Source organism: Ciona intestinalis, unplaced genomic scaffold, assembly GCF_000224145.3.
Source record: "Ciona intestinalis unplaced genomic scaffold, KH HT000106.2, whole genome shotgun sequence".
Taxonomy (NCBI): domain Eukaryota; kingdom Metazoa; phylum Chordata; class Ascidiacea; order Phlebobranchia; family Cionidae; genus Ciona; species Ciona intestinalis.
In genome coordinates this window covers 11296-27656 of record NW_004190428.2, presented here as the reverse complement: position 1 = coordinate 27656, position 16361 = coordinate 11296, and the positions used below count along the sequence as shown (strand labels likewise).

Here is a 16361-nt window from a genome sequence, read left to right as displayed (position 1 = left end):
ACCAGACACACATGGTGTATTCATACACCTCATGCTCACTGTCAAGTTATAACATGGGTGTTTTCTTATACACCAGACACACATGGTGTATTCATACACCTCATGCTCACTGTCAAGTTATAACATGGGTGTCTTCTTATACACCAGACACACATGGTGTATTCATACACCTCATGCTCACTGTCAAGTTATAACATGGGTGTCTTCTTATACACCAGACACACATGGTGTATTCATACACCTCATGCTCACTGTCGAGTTATAACATGGGTGTCTTCTTATACACCAGACACACATGGTGTATTCATACACCTCATGCTCACTGTCAAGTTATAACATGGGTGTTTTCTTATACACCAGACACACATGGTGTATTCATACACCTCATGCTCACTGTCAAGTTATAACATGGGTGTCTTCTTATACACCAGACACACATGGTGTATTCATACACCTCATGCTCACTGTCAAGTTATAACATGGGTGTCTTCTTATACACCAGACACATGGTGTATTCATACACCTCATGCTCACTGCCAAACTTACTCACCGAATGAAAGTACAATCAGTATGATGAGCAACAGCTCGTGCCAATAAAGTTTTTCCTGAAATGCAAAAACAAATATTAAAGGTCTATGTTTTCTTTCACTTTTACCGCCCTATTCGGTAATAAACAGAGAATTTTTACAGAATTATACAACTGTAGCCTTACGACTCTATAACAGGGTTGTTAACTTGTTAATAGTTAAAAATCGATTTAACGAAAAAAAATTTTACATACAAATACCTAAAAATTAAAAAAAAAATTGAAAAAGGCTAAAAAAATTTTCTTTCTTAAAAACTGGGATTTTATTATCCAATTAAATTTGTGTCTTTTTTACTAACCAGTTCCTGGAGGTCCATACAGTAAAACACCTTTTGGTTGCGCGATACCAAGCGCTTCAAACAATTCCGGATGTTTTACTGGTAGTTCAATCACTTCTTTGATTTCTTTGATCTGTTGTGATGTCACAATAAGGTGGATGATGTCATAATAAAAAACTAAAATAAGATTACAAAAGGGAAAAACACGGAGTTGTGCCAAGTACGACACACTTCGTGCCTGCTAATTACCAACCACGTATGTAACTTATTTATCCTCGCTTGGAGGGGCAAAAACAGTTGTTATAACACGAGTGTTCTGTTTCATACGCCATGTGCCCGCTTACAAGTTACCACGTACGTAACTTATTTATCCTCGCATGGCGGGGCAACGACAGTTGTTATAACACGAGTGTTCTGTTTCATACACCTCGTGCCTGCCCGCTAATTACCAACCACCTATGTAACTTATTTATTCTCGCTTGGAGGGGCAACAGCAGCTGTTAAAAAACAGGTGTTCTGTCTCAAACACCAGAAGCTTATATAAAACATATTAAATAAAGCAGACATTGACGTAATTATTAACGCTAGAACACGATGATGCAGAACACGATGAACAAATGTAAAGTACAAACATTTGTTGGCGGAAGTATTTTAAACTCTCGTAAAAATAAGAACGCCAAATTTGAACAAAGAGATAAATGTCCCACAACACTAATTTGACCCCTTGACCCTGAATTTGACCCCCAAGCCCCACACACCGAACTGTAGCCACCACAATGAACCTCAAACACAAACAAACCACAGACCTGTTTATCCAACCCACCAACCATCTCGTAAGTTGAATCTGGAACTTTTTCAACCATCATCAAAGAGACGAGAGGATCCACTTTATTTGGTAAGACCTTGTGCAGAACGTAGCTGTCACTACGCAGGGCGACTCGACAATTTGCTGTTACCTGCGATTTTTATGTTATTAGTCGGCAAAAAAACAGAGGATTTGCATTAACCTTATAAATTTTGGGCAGTTGGCCTTCTTAGAACCCAAAACCAGAAACAGACAGAAATTTCTTTCAGGCATTTAATACAGTTGTGTAGACCTAGACTATTTGATTAGTATTTTGACAGCTAGTTTTAAAAAGTGTTAACAAAACAACAACCTTGAATTGGTTGCACCACTTTTCGAATTTGTTTAACCATTATATCTATTATATATATATATACATATAACCAAAACTTCATTATTTTAAATTTTAAAAATTATAAAGAATAAACAAGAAATAGCTCACGTCCTCAATTTTGATTGCTTTATCGATATCGACGACGAACTTTCCTTCAGGATGAACTTTTACGAGAACTTTTTTCTTGTCGATTGGTTTAACGACCTCACCAACATAAGATCCTTGCTCCTGGAGGAGTTGGAGCTCCTCTCGCAACATCCGGACTTTGGAAAAATAAATTTTAAATTTAAAAAAACTTAAAGATATTAAATAAAAAAAAAACACAAAATTGTTTCTTGCAAATTCGTCAAAATTGGTTGCCATACTAGTTTATGGTGTGATTAAATAACTTTACCTTTTTTATAATTTTGTTTATACATATTATATAAAAAGGTAAAAATAAAAATTAATTACCCTATAATGGTTCAGCAACCATATATATTTATACCTAAATTTCATTTACTTTTTAAATTTCATTTTAAAAAAACTAAAATATTGACAAAACGTACAATACATTAAAGATAAAAAAAAAAAAATTTAAATTTTTAGTTTAAAAAAAACAGAATACTTATATATATATATAATATAAACCCATCTGTTTCAAATGGTTTGAAGAAATTCGAAAAATTTTCATAATTAAATTTTTTACCCTTTGCGTTTAGTTCATTTCTCTGTGCCTGTAAACGTCGGACATTTTTTGCTTTTTCATTGACGACCACTTGTAAATCTTGTATTTTCACGTGATAGTATTGCTCCACTCCTGCCTCCATATGGGGGGTGTCTATCTCAAGCTGGAAATTAATAATTTTAAAATCTTGGGCTGAAAAAAAGGAAAAAATTAAGTTCGAAAATTTTTACTAAAAAAATTTTTTTTTTCGAATTTTTTTTATAAAAACATTGGAAATAAAAAAATTAAATTAAGATAAAAAATAAATCAAAAAGTAAACTAAACACAGGAAAACTTACTATTAGGACACAATGTGCCAGAATATAATAGCAAAGCCCAAAACCTTAATTATAAATGAAAACAAAAAATGCAATTTAGAGTACAATCATAGGCGCCTAACTTTTTAAACACAGGGGAGGCAGGAATAGTTGGACGATACACTTATTTCTGTCAAACAAATTCGGTTTAAATAATTATTAATTAATGAGGAAAATATCAGCCTAGACAATTATTACCTAATTTCTTTAGTATTGTTTTCGTTATATTAAAGCTATTACGTCACAATCGTCACTATTACCATTCGATGCCACGTGGTATATTAAACAACATTGTTGCAATAATTTTCAGTATGTTTACAGTTGTTGTGTATACCGAATACCGTTGTGCATGTTTCCTTCACCGAACATTTCATTAGCAGTGACTCTACCCATTCGTTAGTTTACTATAATAAATACGCTTTACACTGAACTTGAAACAGTTTCGCCTTATCTACTAGACTGGAGTTAAGTCACTGTCGTCGTAATTTTAAAACACAGGGTAAGCAAGGATAGTTAAAGTGAAACAAATCGAAACGTGAAACAAATCTAACTTATTGGTTCTAATATTCAGTGATTAATTTTCGGGGAATTTCACAAACTTCAGGTTTGGGTGTCTAGAAACAAAACTTACTTTTGAGACACAATTTGCGAGTTTTTGGATCACATGAGCTTCGCCCTGGACTGCCTCCGTCTTCACTTTTTTTCGTGCTAAAGAAAGAAATTACGGATAAACAGAACTTATTTGGCACCCTAACAAACTAATTACATTTTTTGATATCGACAATTTTAAATAGAAATAGCAGACTTTTTATGGCTACTATGTCCTCCAAGACCCATACAGACTAAAATAAAAATAGCAAACCTTGAATCATGTCGTTATTTTTGGTCAAAACGTCGACTAAAAGTTGCGACTCTTCCTTAATTTCACGTTTCACCCTTTTGTTTGGGCTCCCCACGGATTTGGTGGGGCTGGCGGGGCTGGGGGGGCTTGTGGGGTCCGCAGAAGGGGCTTGGGTTCGGTTATTATCAGGGCTACTATTGGATTTACGAGTTCGTTTACGAGGGGATGCTGTACCTAGAAAAAAATTAAACAAAAGTTAGAAAAAAATGTGTTAAAAACAGGTAACATTTTTTTAACTTAATTTTACTACATAAAAAAAGTAAAAATTTTAAGTAAAAAATTTAATTTAAACTTGGGTAAAAATGTGTAAAGAGTTTTTTAACCTAATATTAACAATCTAAGTGAATCAAACCACAGCAGCAACATCATCATATTATCATTTTAGATAAACTAATTGTAGAAGAATTAGATTTAAAAACTAACCAATTTTAAATTCAAGAAATAATAATCTGAATAAATTATCCATTTTTTAAACAATTAAAAAACTATCTCTAAAATGCTAGTACCGCCACAGTGTGTATTATAATATATATAATATGTCTGTGTTTACTGCTATTTTAGATATAAAATACAAATGTTAAAAACTGGTGCTACAAAAACATACCAGACAAAATTAGGTCCAGCATATTGTTCAATAATATATATATATATATATTCCACCTAAATGGCACCGTCCTCCACTTATTTGAATTGAATTGAAAAAAAAAGTTATATATTATTACAAAATAACAGTTTTGATAAAAAAGCCAAATAAATCCTTTTTAACCAGAGAGGTTGTTTGCAATTAGGGATGCACATTACAGAATTTCGAATCCTTTTGTATTCAAATCTAATTACGCGATTCGGTCATCTCATAAACTATAATAACAATTTTTGAAAAAAGATTCGAAATTTTAGATTTGAAATTCTCGAAATAAAGTATTCTAGAATATCCTAGAATACCTAATTATTCTGTAATGTGCATCCCTATTTGCAATTAAATGAATTTTTAGCAGGTTAGGGGGTTGTCCTTTGTCACCCCATTGTATTTTAATACCCTACTCGACCATACCTGCTTTCTTTTTGGATCTACCAGCCATAAGACGTTCGCTTCAGCATTGGCCTCGTATTTGTGGACAGGAAATCTCAAATTTGCCTTGGGTGGTGTGTATAGGTGTAGTCAGGAAAGATAAAAAATTAACTATTTAACTGAAAAAATAAAATCATTAAGAATAAAAGGTTTAAAACTTGTAAGCAAGTAGAGGTGTATGATGAATCCCCGTGTTACTGTTATAATGAGTTAAAATGACTTTCGTTGCCACGCAAAACTAGGTCAAATAAGTTACATTCGTGGTAACTCGTAAGCTGGCACAAAGTGTATGAAACAGAACACCCGTGTTATAACCACTGTCATTGCCCCACAATGCGTAGATAAAGGGTAATCCTTTAGCTGGTCACCACCTGAAATTTTGGTTTCAAAATGTTCCTTACGTCTCACTGATACCCACTGTATATTTTTTTTGATTGTTAATACGCATAAGTATTTACAATCACATAATTCAGGGCTGCAGAATAACAGTAACGAAATTCAGGGCTGCGGAATACTTTTAATTGCAAAAATATGTTTACTTATGTACAATCACCATGGAGAATTTAATATGAGAAAACAAACTGGCAGCACTGAAAGCGAATTCAGGCTTTTCAGGGAAGGCAGGGTTTCAGGGTTTTAGTCATGCCCGATAAAGTAAGTTAAATTCATTCAAAATGACTAATTTACAAAAAAATGCATAAATTTTGTTTACATTTTTTAAGATTATTATATTTAAAATAGATTTAAATGCATATGAGTATTATTTGTACGTTAAAAAATATTCTTTAAAAAAAAAGTCGAGTAAATTTTAAATTATTAATTTGGTTTTCAAACAATGGTAAAAAAACAAAAATCGCATCCAAATAGTTATTTTTCAAATTGTCAAATTTAAACACGCTATTCAGTATTAATAAAAATCAAAATAATTATGATTTTTCTCTGAAAATAGACAAGAATAAGAATTAACTGCAACATTATAACGTGACTGGCACTTTTGTAAATTTCTTTTCACAGATCGGTCACCATTTGTCGTTGCGCATACGAGGTGTTACCATTAAGGGAAAGAGATTACATATATATTGCAATCTATTAAAGTCATTATTTAAGGGTGATATTTGGATAATGTGCCTGATACCGCCTGGCGCCCACATATTAAGACAGAGAATTAAAATAACAATAAAATCGACGACCAACAAAGTTACATTATTACATAGATAAGGGGGGGGGGGGAATATAAAATCGTTTTAACTCATAAGCTGGCATGAGGTGTATAAACAACACACTCGTGTTATAATTACTGTTGTTATTACTACGCCATGCTAGTGTAAACAAGACATCAAAGACCTAATGCGTGAGCACGGTATAAAGTAATAATTAGCATAGTATTAGTTAGCATAGTAACCCTATTACTACTGTTGCAACTCGACGCCTAAAGTGACGTCACATAACCCAATCCCAATATCTAATTAATCAATGTCAACAGTGCGGATACGACTTATCTCATGAGAGACTTTCCCATGAAAACAAACCCCCCGTTGAACGAGGTTAATGATATCCCGTTTAGCCGATGACAGGCCCAAATCGATTCCCTTTTATCGCATGACGTCACACTGCTGTCACGTGATTCTGTCCGGTATATAATTCGCCTTTTCCCTAACACAATAACGAATAACGAGAAACCACTATCGGCACTGAGACCTCGAGGTCAGTCTAGGTTCATGGCGGGCTCTTACGAGCTTTTGCCCAGCCGTCAAGTAAGGTTTTGCCCGACACCGTATCGTGTACTTGTATACCAGAAAAAGGAATAAAACATAGCAAGATATCATGAACTGTTTGGTTTCTGGTTATAAAAGCAATTAGTACTACAGTAGATATAGCACCACGCTTTTATTGTACAACTCCTGTACCATATGTTCACTTGTAAATTTACACTAGTTAACCTTGTCGTTGCTTAAGGACGTTTGTTTTGTAAATTTGGATAAACCGTAATCACGCAGTATTATAGGTAATGTTAGAAGTTAATATTATTCATATTGTGGCGGCTGCATAATGATTTATTACAAGCGGTAAATGTACATAGCGGACATAGTGGACATAGCGGACATAGCGGACACAGCGGACACACATAGCGGACATAGCGGACATAGCGGACATAGCGGACATAGCAGACATAGCGGACATAGCGGACAATTGATTTTCTAAATTATTTTAGCCGAACTAATCGGTCTTTAAAATTATATTGCATGTTTATACATTCACTGAGTTTAAAGAAACAAAGAAGAGACTTGTACACAACACAAGGTATATGTTTTGCTGATGTTCAATTTATTAAAATCGTACGATTGCAGCTTATGCACGATTAAGTAGTTATTCTTGTCCATTATACCAAATGAAACCGTCCTCGGACTCCATGTCTGGAACTAAGAATTAATTTTTGTTCACTTGTTAAAATAAATAAATTAAACTTGTTTATACTCGCATGGCATGACAGCAAAAGTCGTTATAACACGGATGTTATATGTTTCATACACCTCGTGCCTGCTTACGAGTTACCATGTATGTGTAAATTTGTGGGTTATGACTTCATACGGGATTTTCATTTGTTAGATTAAAAGGTATGGCTGATGATTTGGATAACACAACTTGAATTGATTTCTTACTAATAATAATAATATTACCAAGATAATGTTTTATCCCTTCATAAACTATACCCAATGAAACCACTGAGTTAAAGCAATTGTCGTTAATTTTTTTAACAAGGACACATATATAGTTCAATGTGGAAAGATGGAACTCTTAAGCACTTATTGCCTAATACCTCCAAATTTAAAAAACATAATATTTTTTGGGAAATACCCCGATTATCATCAAATGGGGGCCGGAAAACAAAAATTAAAAGTTCTGGCCCACAAAGTGTCCCATCCTCCCCCACCCTACTATATAGATTTTTTTATTTTTTTTAGGCTGTTAACTTTTACAGATGAATAAGGAGCGAAAGAATTCACCGAAAATTGTAATACACGGTTAAAACTGCTTGCTTTTTCGTATGTATCCACTTACTTTCGTTTATTTGTGACAATTCCAGTTCGTCATAAGGGGTATGGGAACCACGACGACGACCTACCTTACTCCACCACGCAGTTGTAGTTTCAGTGAGGACGAGAAGTCCGATGAGAAGCAAAAGTAGAAGTGCTGACTTGTTCATCTGCAATGAAATATAATTACTACTAGCCATACAAAGAGCAAATCAGTTACTCACGTTATTTCTTTTGAAGAACTGATAAAATATTGCAAAACTTGGCGCCTTTTATTACTAACGTTGTTTGGTTGTTTCCGATACATCTGTTTTTCGGAGTAAAATCCCTTCTTCTAAAACAAAATAAAATATTTTTTTCCAGTAAAATCGCTTCTTTTCAATAAATGCGCCGCTCGATTTCGTAGATTCGGTTCCATCGATGAGTTCCTGTGTAAGGCATGAGTACGTGCTGTTTGGATTAGTACGCCTGAAAAACAACCGAAATTCGATTCAACGTTTCAAAACTACCGCCATAATTGCTCAGTGCCAAACGCAAAGACCGCAGCTAATACTTACTTCAGGAAATTTGTCTGTTTTCCGAAAAGAAACGTTTATGTATTTTATTAAAAACTTTGATAACGTTTTACCGAATATATAAGATTAAATATTGGTCTCAAGAAATCTTTGATTCGCTTAGAAAGTATTCTGAATGAAAGTAACTTATTTAACCTCACATGGCGACAAGGACTGTCATTATAACACGGGTGTTCTGTTTCATACACCTCGTGCCAGCTTACAAGTTACCGCGTATGTAATTATAACGGTAGCAGCGATTACACCTGCCAGGAACACTGGATAAAAACTCTTATAAAGTCGTGACAACATAGAACAAAACTTATCGAATGTCGTGTTTATTACACCAGCTAGAACATTAATTAGTGATCGTTGACGTTGTTTAAATAACTTCCCGTTAAGTTTCTGATTAATTTTCTCTTTATTTATTCTCTATGATTTCAACAGAGAGCGTCATTTTGTTTCTTAAAGGGCCTAAACACACCCCACGTCACTTTTATTTTTTATGGTAAATTCATAAAGCGACCGTTTTATTGATTCCAAAAATACTTTGCTTATTAAAATTGGTCCAGTATAGGCGGAGATATTCGTCCTCAAACAGTGATCTCTAGCGCTATCTTTTTTTTACTACGAGCTCCGTGATTGTGACGTAGGAACGTATTAGTCACGTGACTGATTCATTCGTAAAAGTGAAACCTGCGTTTTTTTTTGCTTTTTTGCGTTTTTTTTGTTCTCTCGTTTTTCGCTGAAAACACTGCCTCTCGCCTTTCTGAATGAGAGCGGCCACGCTTCAACAATTTTGTTACGTGTTTGTCACGTGGGTAGTACACTTCTCAATTTTTTTCGCCACGCAACTTTCAAATCAGTTTTTTGAATTTCACGGTGTTTGAGCTGGAATATCTTTGGTTATACAGAACCGATTAAAACAAGTAAGGTGTCGTTGGAATTAGAAAAACACACTCTATCGATTAAAGCGAAGTACATTTGGGGTGTGTTTAGGCCCTTTAATTATCTCAACGCAGTTTCGACGCTCTCATAGACTTCCTGTATAGACATGACTACGTGATGAAACGTTAGGCCTGAAAGGGTGAATCTAAATACACGAGTGTCGTCTGTTGCAGTAAAAAATATATACATATAAAGTAAATGCAGTCAACTCCTTTAAGATATCGCTGTTTAAGTTATGTCTCACTGTGTTATTTATAGTCTATTTGAACATGGGCTCATCGCTCATGCTAGAGCGCCCAACTCCGACAAGTATTCCATTTGACTAAGGCATTAAATAAGCAGTAATGCTTACTGCTGCAACCTATATTCCGTCAAATACTGATCGCAACAATAAAGATATATTCAGATACTTTTGAGTCTTCTTTAACATTGAGCTTACACTGGCCGAATCGTCCTTATAATCAAGGCTTGATCGCACGCCGTAACAAATCAAAGCAGAACAACTCCTAAGCGAAACCTAGTGAGCGCAACCATACACTTGAGCTAGCCCTATCAATCTACTTTGCTGTTTCATCACCTTGTGCCAGCTTACGAGTTACCATGTATGATACTTTATAGAAGAACAATTTTTTTGTCGATTTTTTTTTCAATTTTTCTTGTATGGCTGGTAATTTCGACCGCCCACTTGTGACCACTTCTCGTTCTAGAACACATGCCCACTCAGTGGTAGCAGCGACAAGCCTTGAATCGATTACCTCTGGGTAAGAAGCGGGCCCAGTAACCAGTCGAGTTATGGGACCGCAAATTCATAAGACACGTGTCATCGTTTATAGCTGCCTAAACGTGTTGTAATACCATTATATACACAACATTTACTAACGTTCAAGTGTGTATATGGTACTTGTGTGTATGGTGCATTTTAACAACTGTTATTTTGTCGCTGTATTCTGTCTTTTCGTTGACAATATTTCTAAATCTTCGCTACCGCAATCAAAGAGACAAATAAAAGTTATTATATATTGATTATAAAATACCGTGGGGAAAGATGGGGCAGCTTTGGGACATATTATTTAAATATCCTGTTTTAGACAATTAACAAAAGTCTATGGAAGTCGTGAGGATATGGTTTTAAAAGTTTTTAATGTTCTTTGTTGTCCCATCTTTCGCGCCCACTATACAACCGTATTCACACGACTCTAAAATAGCTTAGTGTTAATTGTTTAAAACAAACATGATACATTAGTATGGCGCCGTGGCAAAGTGGTTAGCGCGCTTGTCTGTAACCCAGAGTGATAGGTTCAAGGCTTGTCGTTGCCACCATTGTGGTGGTATGTGTCCTTGAGCAAGACACTTAACGGCAATTGCTGCAACTCAACGGTCACTAATGTATTGTCCAAATTACCAGCCATACAAAAAAATCTAAAATAATCACTACCTAAAGTAACATACAGTAGGTTGGGGGAAGATGGAACACCTTTTCATTCTATTGTCTCGCCCAATTTGGTAGTAAAAAAAGGAAATGCAAAGAATTATAAAAGCGTATCCTCACGACGCTCACGACTCCCCTAGACCGTTGTTAACTGTTTAAAACACGATCAAGACATTTAGATATTATGTGCTAAAGGTGTCCCATCTCCCCATATACCCTACTGTATACATGGTAACTCGTAAGCTGCCACGAGGTGTTAAACCAGTGTTATAATGACTGTCGTTTTCCGGCCACGCGAGGAGAATGTAAGTTACATTCATTCATCTATTCATTATGTGCTAACGGTGTCTAAACAAATATCTATATACCTTACCGCAACCAGGCCATGCCACAACGTATTGAGTAGGCCATGCCACAACGTAATACAGTTTGTTTAGTTTGCGTACATGATTTGATCCACACAGAACAACCATCGAGACACGCAGACTACGCGTGTTTATTTGACGCAATAAGAAGATCACATCCGCCAGCAGAATGGAGGTAACGACTAAACGACAATCGGTATGAAGTTTTATAAACAAACACAGGAAGGTGTGACATGCGCGTGTGTAGTATATTAGGAAATGGCTGTATTGTCTCAAACTGCTTCATATAGAATTAGTTATTTATATTATCTCTTCGGATATGGTGGCAAAAATCAGGTTAAATAAAACAACAGCGAAGGAAAGGGAAAGCAAAAACCGACAATCGTACATACCCTGCAAGCAAACAATGCCCATTATAATCAACCAAGCATGCATATCATAAAGTCGTTTTTTTTATTTGTTGTTTTTGTATATAGATTGGTTGAGTGAATGGGACATGGTCTTAAAACTATTCATCTTCATATTCAGTAGTTAAAAATTATATTTTCAGAAATACAAATCCTTAGCCTCGCGACTCTAAAAGAGCATTGTTAATTGTGGAAAACGCTATTATGAAATATGGGATTTAGGTCCTAACGATGTGCCATTTTACCACACAGAACTAAAGATTATCATATTTATACGTTCGTAAAAATAATCACAATAAATAAATAGTAATAAAAAAAACAAGCATTGTAGTTTTCCAGGTTGTCGTTTTACTAATAATTCACTTCCTGTTACATGTTTATTCTTTAATATAATCTTCGTTACTGCATTCAAAGAGATTAATAAGAAAATATTTTATAAAATTTAAATTTTATTGAAACCAAAGAGATTAAAACCATTAAAAACATGGTTTTAATCTCTTTGACTAAAACAAACAATTTTTATAAATTTAATTAAACTTAAACTGGCAACACTAATATCACGCATTATTTGACAAAATGATTTTGGGGAATTCCCATCTAGCGCAAACTTTCTCTTTTGGGTCAAAGTACAGTTTGTGACGTCATAATGATTCGCGCGTCATGCGCGATGCGGAGATATAAGCGTTTCCGTCTGTAGTAAGTATTTATAGTTTCGGTATAACTTGGGTGTTATAGCTGTATTATAACTGTCTGCATAATAAACATAAGTATTATTATAGTTATTATGTGTATTGCTAGTATAATAGCGACCACGCTTATTTTCTTCCAATTAATTGTAAATAGGTTTGTAACTTTAAGCGTGTTTTTAAAACTCTTTTGTCGCCTCTGTTTTTGTTTTAAATATTTCTAAATCCTCGCTACCATAATCGAATAGACAAAAAAAAGTTAGTTATTTTTATAGTTATTACAAAATTAAATATGATGAGTCTTATTGAGTGAGGAAAACGTTTAGTGTCTTCTGGTTTTATATATGTTACAGATTAGGCTGGTGGAAAGTGTTAGAGGTTGGAACGGGTTATAGGAAGTTCCGTTACAGATTAGCGGTTAGCAGATAGTGCAATACAATAATCGGATATGAGTTAATGTACATACTATAAAGTTATACTGTATTGTGGGTTTAACAGCAACGCTTTATTGACACTTTTACAGTTTTACTTAAGGTGGCTGTACACAGTATCTAGCATGCGAATTCGCTGCGAAGTCGTATGCAACCCATTACCGAGTTCCGCATGCGGCAGCGAAACCGGACAAAACGGACGAATTCCGGATACTGTGTACAGCCACCTTTAAGTTGTTTTTACCCGTAGTGTGTTTATTGACTAACGTTTTGTTGCTAATTCCTCTGTCTCACTTGTTTTAATTAATTTGATTTTTGCTATCGTATTCAAATGGGTATATACCATTAACCATTTTATGTTTTTTAAACTAATCAGTTTATTAGTTAGTGGTTAGCAGATAACGTGGGGAAAATTCTTCATTTGTAGCAATCTATTTTATTAGTTACTTTATACTGGAATGGTACTTTTATTTGACAATTTTACTCAAGTAGTTTTATCCATAGCGTGTTTTATCGACTGTTATTTTGCTTTGGATTCCCTCTCTTTCTCTTTGTTGTTTAAACTAAATTAATCTTTGCTATTGTGTTGGAAAAGTTAAATTGAAATTTATTTATGTTATATCTATGTATATATACATACTTGTAATCTTACACTGACCTACATATTAATAAAAAAGAAAGCATTTAAAGCCTTGTTATCATAAATAAATTATAAATATAGTTTCTTGGCATATTAATATTACATGCCAATCTTAAGTATTATGTATATATATATATAGTTTAAACTACATCGTTTTTTTTTGCTCGTTTAACCAGCAAAGTTAGTACCAATATTAAGTGTTCTGTTTAATATTAACGGCATTTACATTTCACACATAGCGTAACTTTCATATTTTTCTTGTAAAATGTCAAAAAATGATGGAGGCAGCACTCTTCGCCAGCGAAAATCAAATCGTTCAATCAGCACAAGTGGAGAATCATTCGAGGAACCAATATTTGGAAACGGAAATTCAAAATCGGAAACAAAACATGAAAAATTAAAAGTAATTCCAACTTATGGAACAAAAATGTAAGATTCTTGTTCTGTGTTATTGTATAATAGAATTGTGAGGAATATTTTTCTTTTTTTCTTTTTCTCTGACCTAGGCCCAGGTCCCATGGCATGCCTCACTGTAGGACCTCACCCATATAGAATAGAATGTGCATATACAATGTTGGGGTAACGGGCCAACTCTGGTCTAAATCCCAAGTCCCATGACGTGCCTCACTGTAGGAGCTCATCCATATAGAAGTCGAAAAAGCCTGAAATGTGCGAAAATAAAAGATTAATATGTTTTATTTGTATGTTCTATGTTTACTACCAAATGAGACGAGAAAATATAATGAAAAGATGTGTCCCATCTTTCCTCACCCCACTATATTATAAAACATATTAATCTTTTATTTTCCATCTCAATTGAAAGTAATAAATGATATAAAATATATTTAATTTCCAGTTGTCACAACGCTCGTCCTTCATTGTTTAGCACCTCTAGTGGTTTCGATGATTACAGGGGATTCCTTAACTTATGCGTTGTATTGCTGGTTCGTTGATTCATTTATTATCACGGTTTTTATTTATTTTTAATTTTTTATTTATGCATTTTCCTTGTTTTTCATTAATTTACTTTCATTACTGTTTATATTTTTATTTATTTTTATTTTATATTTTATTCTTTTTTTTGAGTTTTTATTTCATTTTTATTTATCATTTATTACTTTTTTAATCTATGTATTTTTTATTCATTATTTATTTAAATCTCTCTGTTTTTTTTGTTTATTCATTTTATTTTATTTAACAAACTGGGTAAAACAAATAAACATGTCAGTTATTTTTCTGCATTTATTTCATTCTGTTTTAGCAATAGGCACCAAACCTGGGGTGGCAGGGTAGGCAGGCCAACCCTAGAATTCTTGGCACTGCATTATTCAGTAAACATTACTAATAATTTATATTTGTTTCATATATATACCTGGTTTACTAACTCGACAGTGCATATAAAATCTTATTATCTCACAGGTTATTTCAAATGCGAGAGTTTTCTTAGAGAACATAAGAAAGTAAGTGTTTATTGAATTGAATGAATAAGTGGATTGTAAACAAAACTATTATAATATATAATATGTATATGTATATATTTTGGTTTATTTTTTTTACATTTTTGTAACACTGAATCTAAGCGAAGAAGTTATTTTATTTTCTACAGATTTTTTGGCAATAATTTGGTTTGTATGAACGTCAAACCATCAGTACACAAATAAATAAGTGTGTTTACAAGTTTGTATATAAATGTTTTTTTGTTTGTTTTCCAGTTATGGGATTTTGGTTGACCCCTTACAGTGGCTAACCGCCGTTCTACATAATCCATATCAGTGGCCCAATCTATTGCTGGTGTTGGGTAAGTAATCTATGTTAATCATTATAACATAAATACATCGTACTGGTGAAGCAGCCGAAAAAAAATTGTTGATAAAAAAACAGTTTTTTTTCTTTTTGAAAATTGCACTTGTAACAATATAATATGTGTATATAAGAAACAAGAGAGCATTATTTTTTCGTTAAAAACGTTTGCATGCTTAGTTCAGTAAAAGTTACATACGTGGTAGAAACTGTAGAACCTAATGTCTGCCCACACTGCACAAGTCAACCAAGTGAAGATTGGTCATTAAGTTAATTAAGAGAAATGTTACATATGTGGTTGTCCAAACATAGTTACTCGAAACAGTTTAACAGAAACGCTTTCAAAAAACAAATTAAGAAAAAAAATTATCCTTGTTTACAAGTCACGTGTGATTCAAGTATGGTCCGTTGTCATGGCACAATTATTAGCGTGCCCACTCTCAGCCCAGCGTTTATGGGTTCAAAGCTGGATGCTGCCACTATTTGTGGGCGAATGTGTCCCTAAGCAAGAAACTTGCCAGCAATTGCTCCAACCCAATGGTCACTAATGGCTTGTCCAAATTGTAAGCCAGACATTACGAATCTAATATGAAATTCCCCTCAAAATATGAGACACTAAGTAGCAACTTGTATATAACGTCTACCATTGCCCCTTCATGCAAGGATAAACAAGTTGCATTCATTGAAGGTTATGTTTGTTGACACTTTGTAAAACTAACTGTCAAAAACAACTTAACTTATATAAACACCTGTGAAAAGTGGTGTAATCAATTCAAAGTTATTGTTTTGTTGACACTTTGTAAAACCACATTTTAAAAGGGTGTATACATATATTTTAGCGTTTTTATGAATTATATATATAAAGTATTACAATTTTTTATTTGATTTTTATTGCCTTGTAGGGTCAAGCGTTTTTATTTTCCTTGCGTTTCACATTGAGAGACATTTGGCAAAGGTGAGTTTTCTATTTCTATTTTGGATAACAAACTCATGATTAGAAAGATGTTTCGGAGAGTAACTTGGTCCATCAT

At 33.9% G+C, this 16361-nt stretch overlaps 2 protein-coding genes and 1 long non-coding RNA gene across 4 annotated transcripts in view; 1 reads left to right on the top strand and 2 right to left on the bottom strand.

Annotated features, from left to right (window-relative positions):
• The window catches only part of LOC100184778 (26S proteasome regulatory subunit 8), a 9993-nt gene extending 4815 nt beyond the window's left edge, over positions 1-5178 (bottom strand). Inside the window, exons 1-8 of the mRNA XM_002131011.5 lie at positions 5018-5178; positions 3928-4140; positions 3697-3773; positions 2731-2872; positions 2151-2305; positions 1671-1820; positions 886-997; positions 551-605 (exon numbers count right to left, since the gene is read on the bottom strand). Of these exons, the coding sequence (XP_002131047.2) occupies positions 551-605; positions 886-997; positions 1671-1820; positions 2151-2305; positions 2731-2872; positions 3697-3773; positions 3928-4140; positions 5018-5045 (932 nt within the window). The 5' untranslated portion in view covers positions 5046-5178. The remainder of the gene's footprint in view (positions 1-550; positions 606-885; positions 998-1670; positions 1821-2150; positions 2306-2730; positions 2873-3696; positions 3774-3927; positions 4141-5017) is intronic.
• Positions 5179-7340: 2162 nt separating this feature from the next.
• LOC100187275 lies at positions 7341-9046 on the bottom strand. 2 transcript variants are annotated; one of them, XR_003396870.1, is made up of 4 exons: positions 8628-8642; positions 8295-8538; positions 8096-8240; positions 7341-7455 (listed from the first exon to the last, which is right to left on the bottom strand). It is a non-coding gene; the product is annotated as an uncharacterized LOC100187275 (long non-coding RNA). The 2 variants fall into 2 exon arrangements; XR_182209.4 differs by having other exon boundaries at positions 8295-9046.
• A 4654-nt stretch (positions 9047-13700) lies between these two features.
• The window catches only part of LOC100177672 (diacylglycerol O-acyltransferase 1), a gene marked incomplete in the record, with an annotated part of 9099 nt that continues 6438 nt past the window's right edge, over positions 13701-16361 (top strand). The window contains 4 exon segments of the mRNA XM_026838736.1: positions 13701-13959; positions 14387-14474; positions 14950-14990; positions 15243-15323. Of these exon segments, the coding sequence (XP_026694537.1) occupies positions 13796-13959; positions 14387-14474; positions 14950-14990; positions 15243-15323 (374 nt within the window).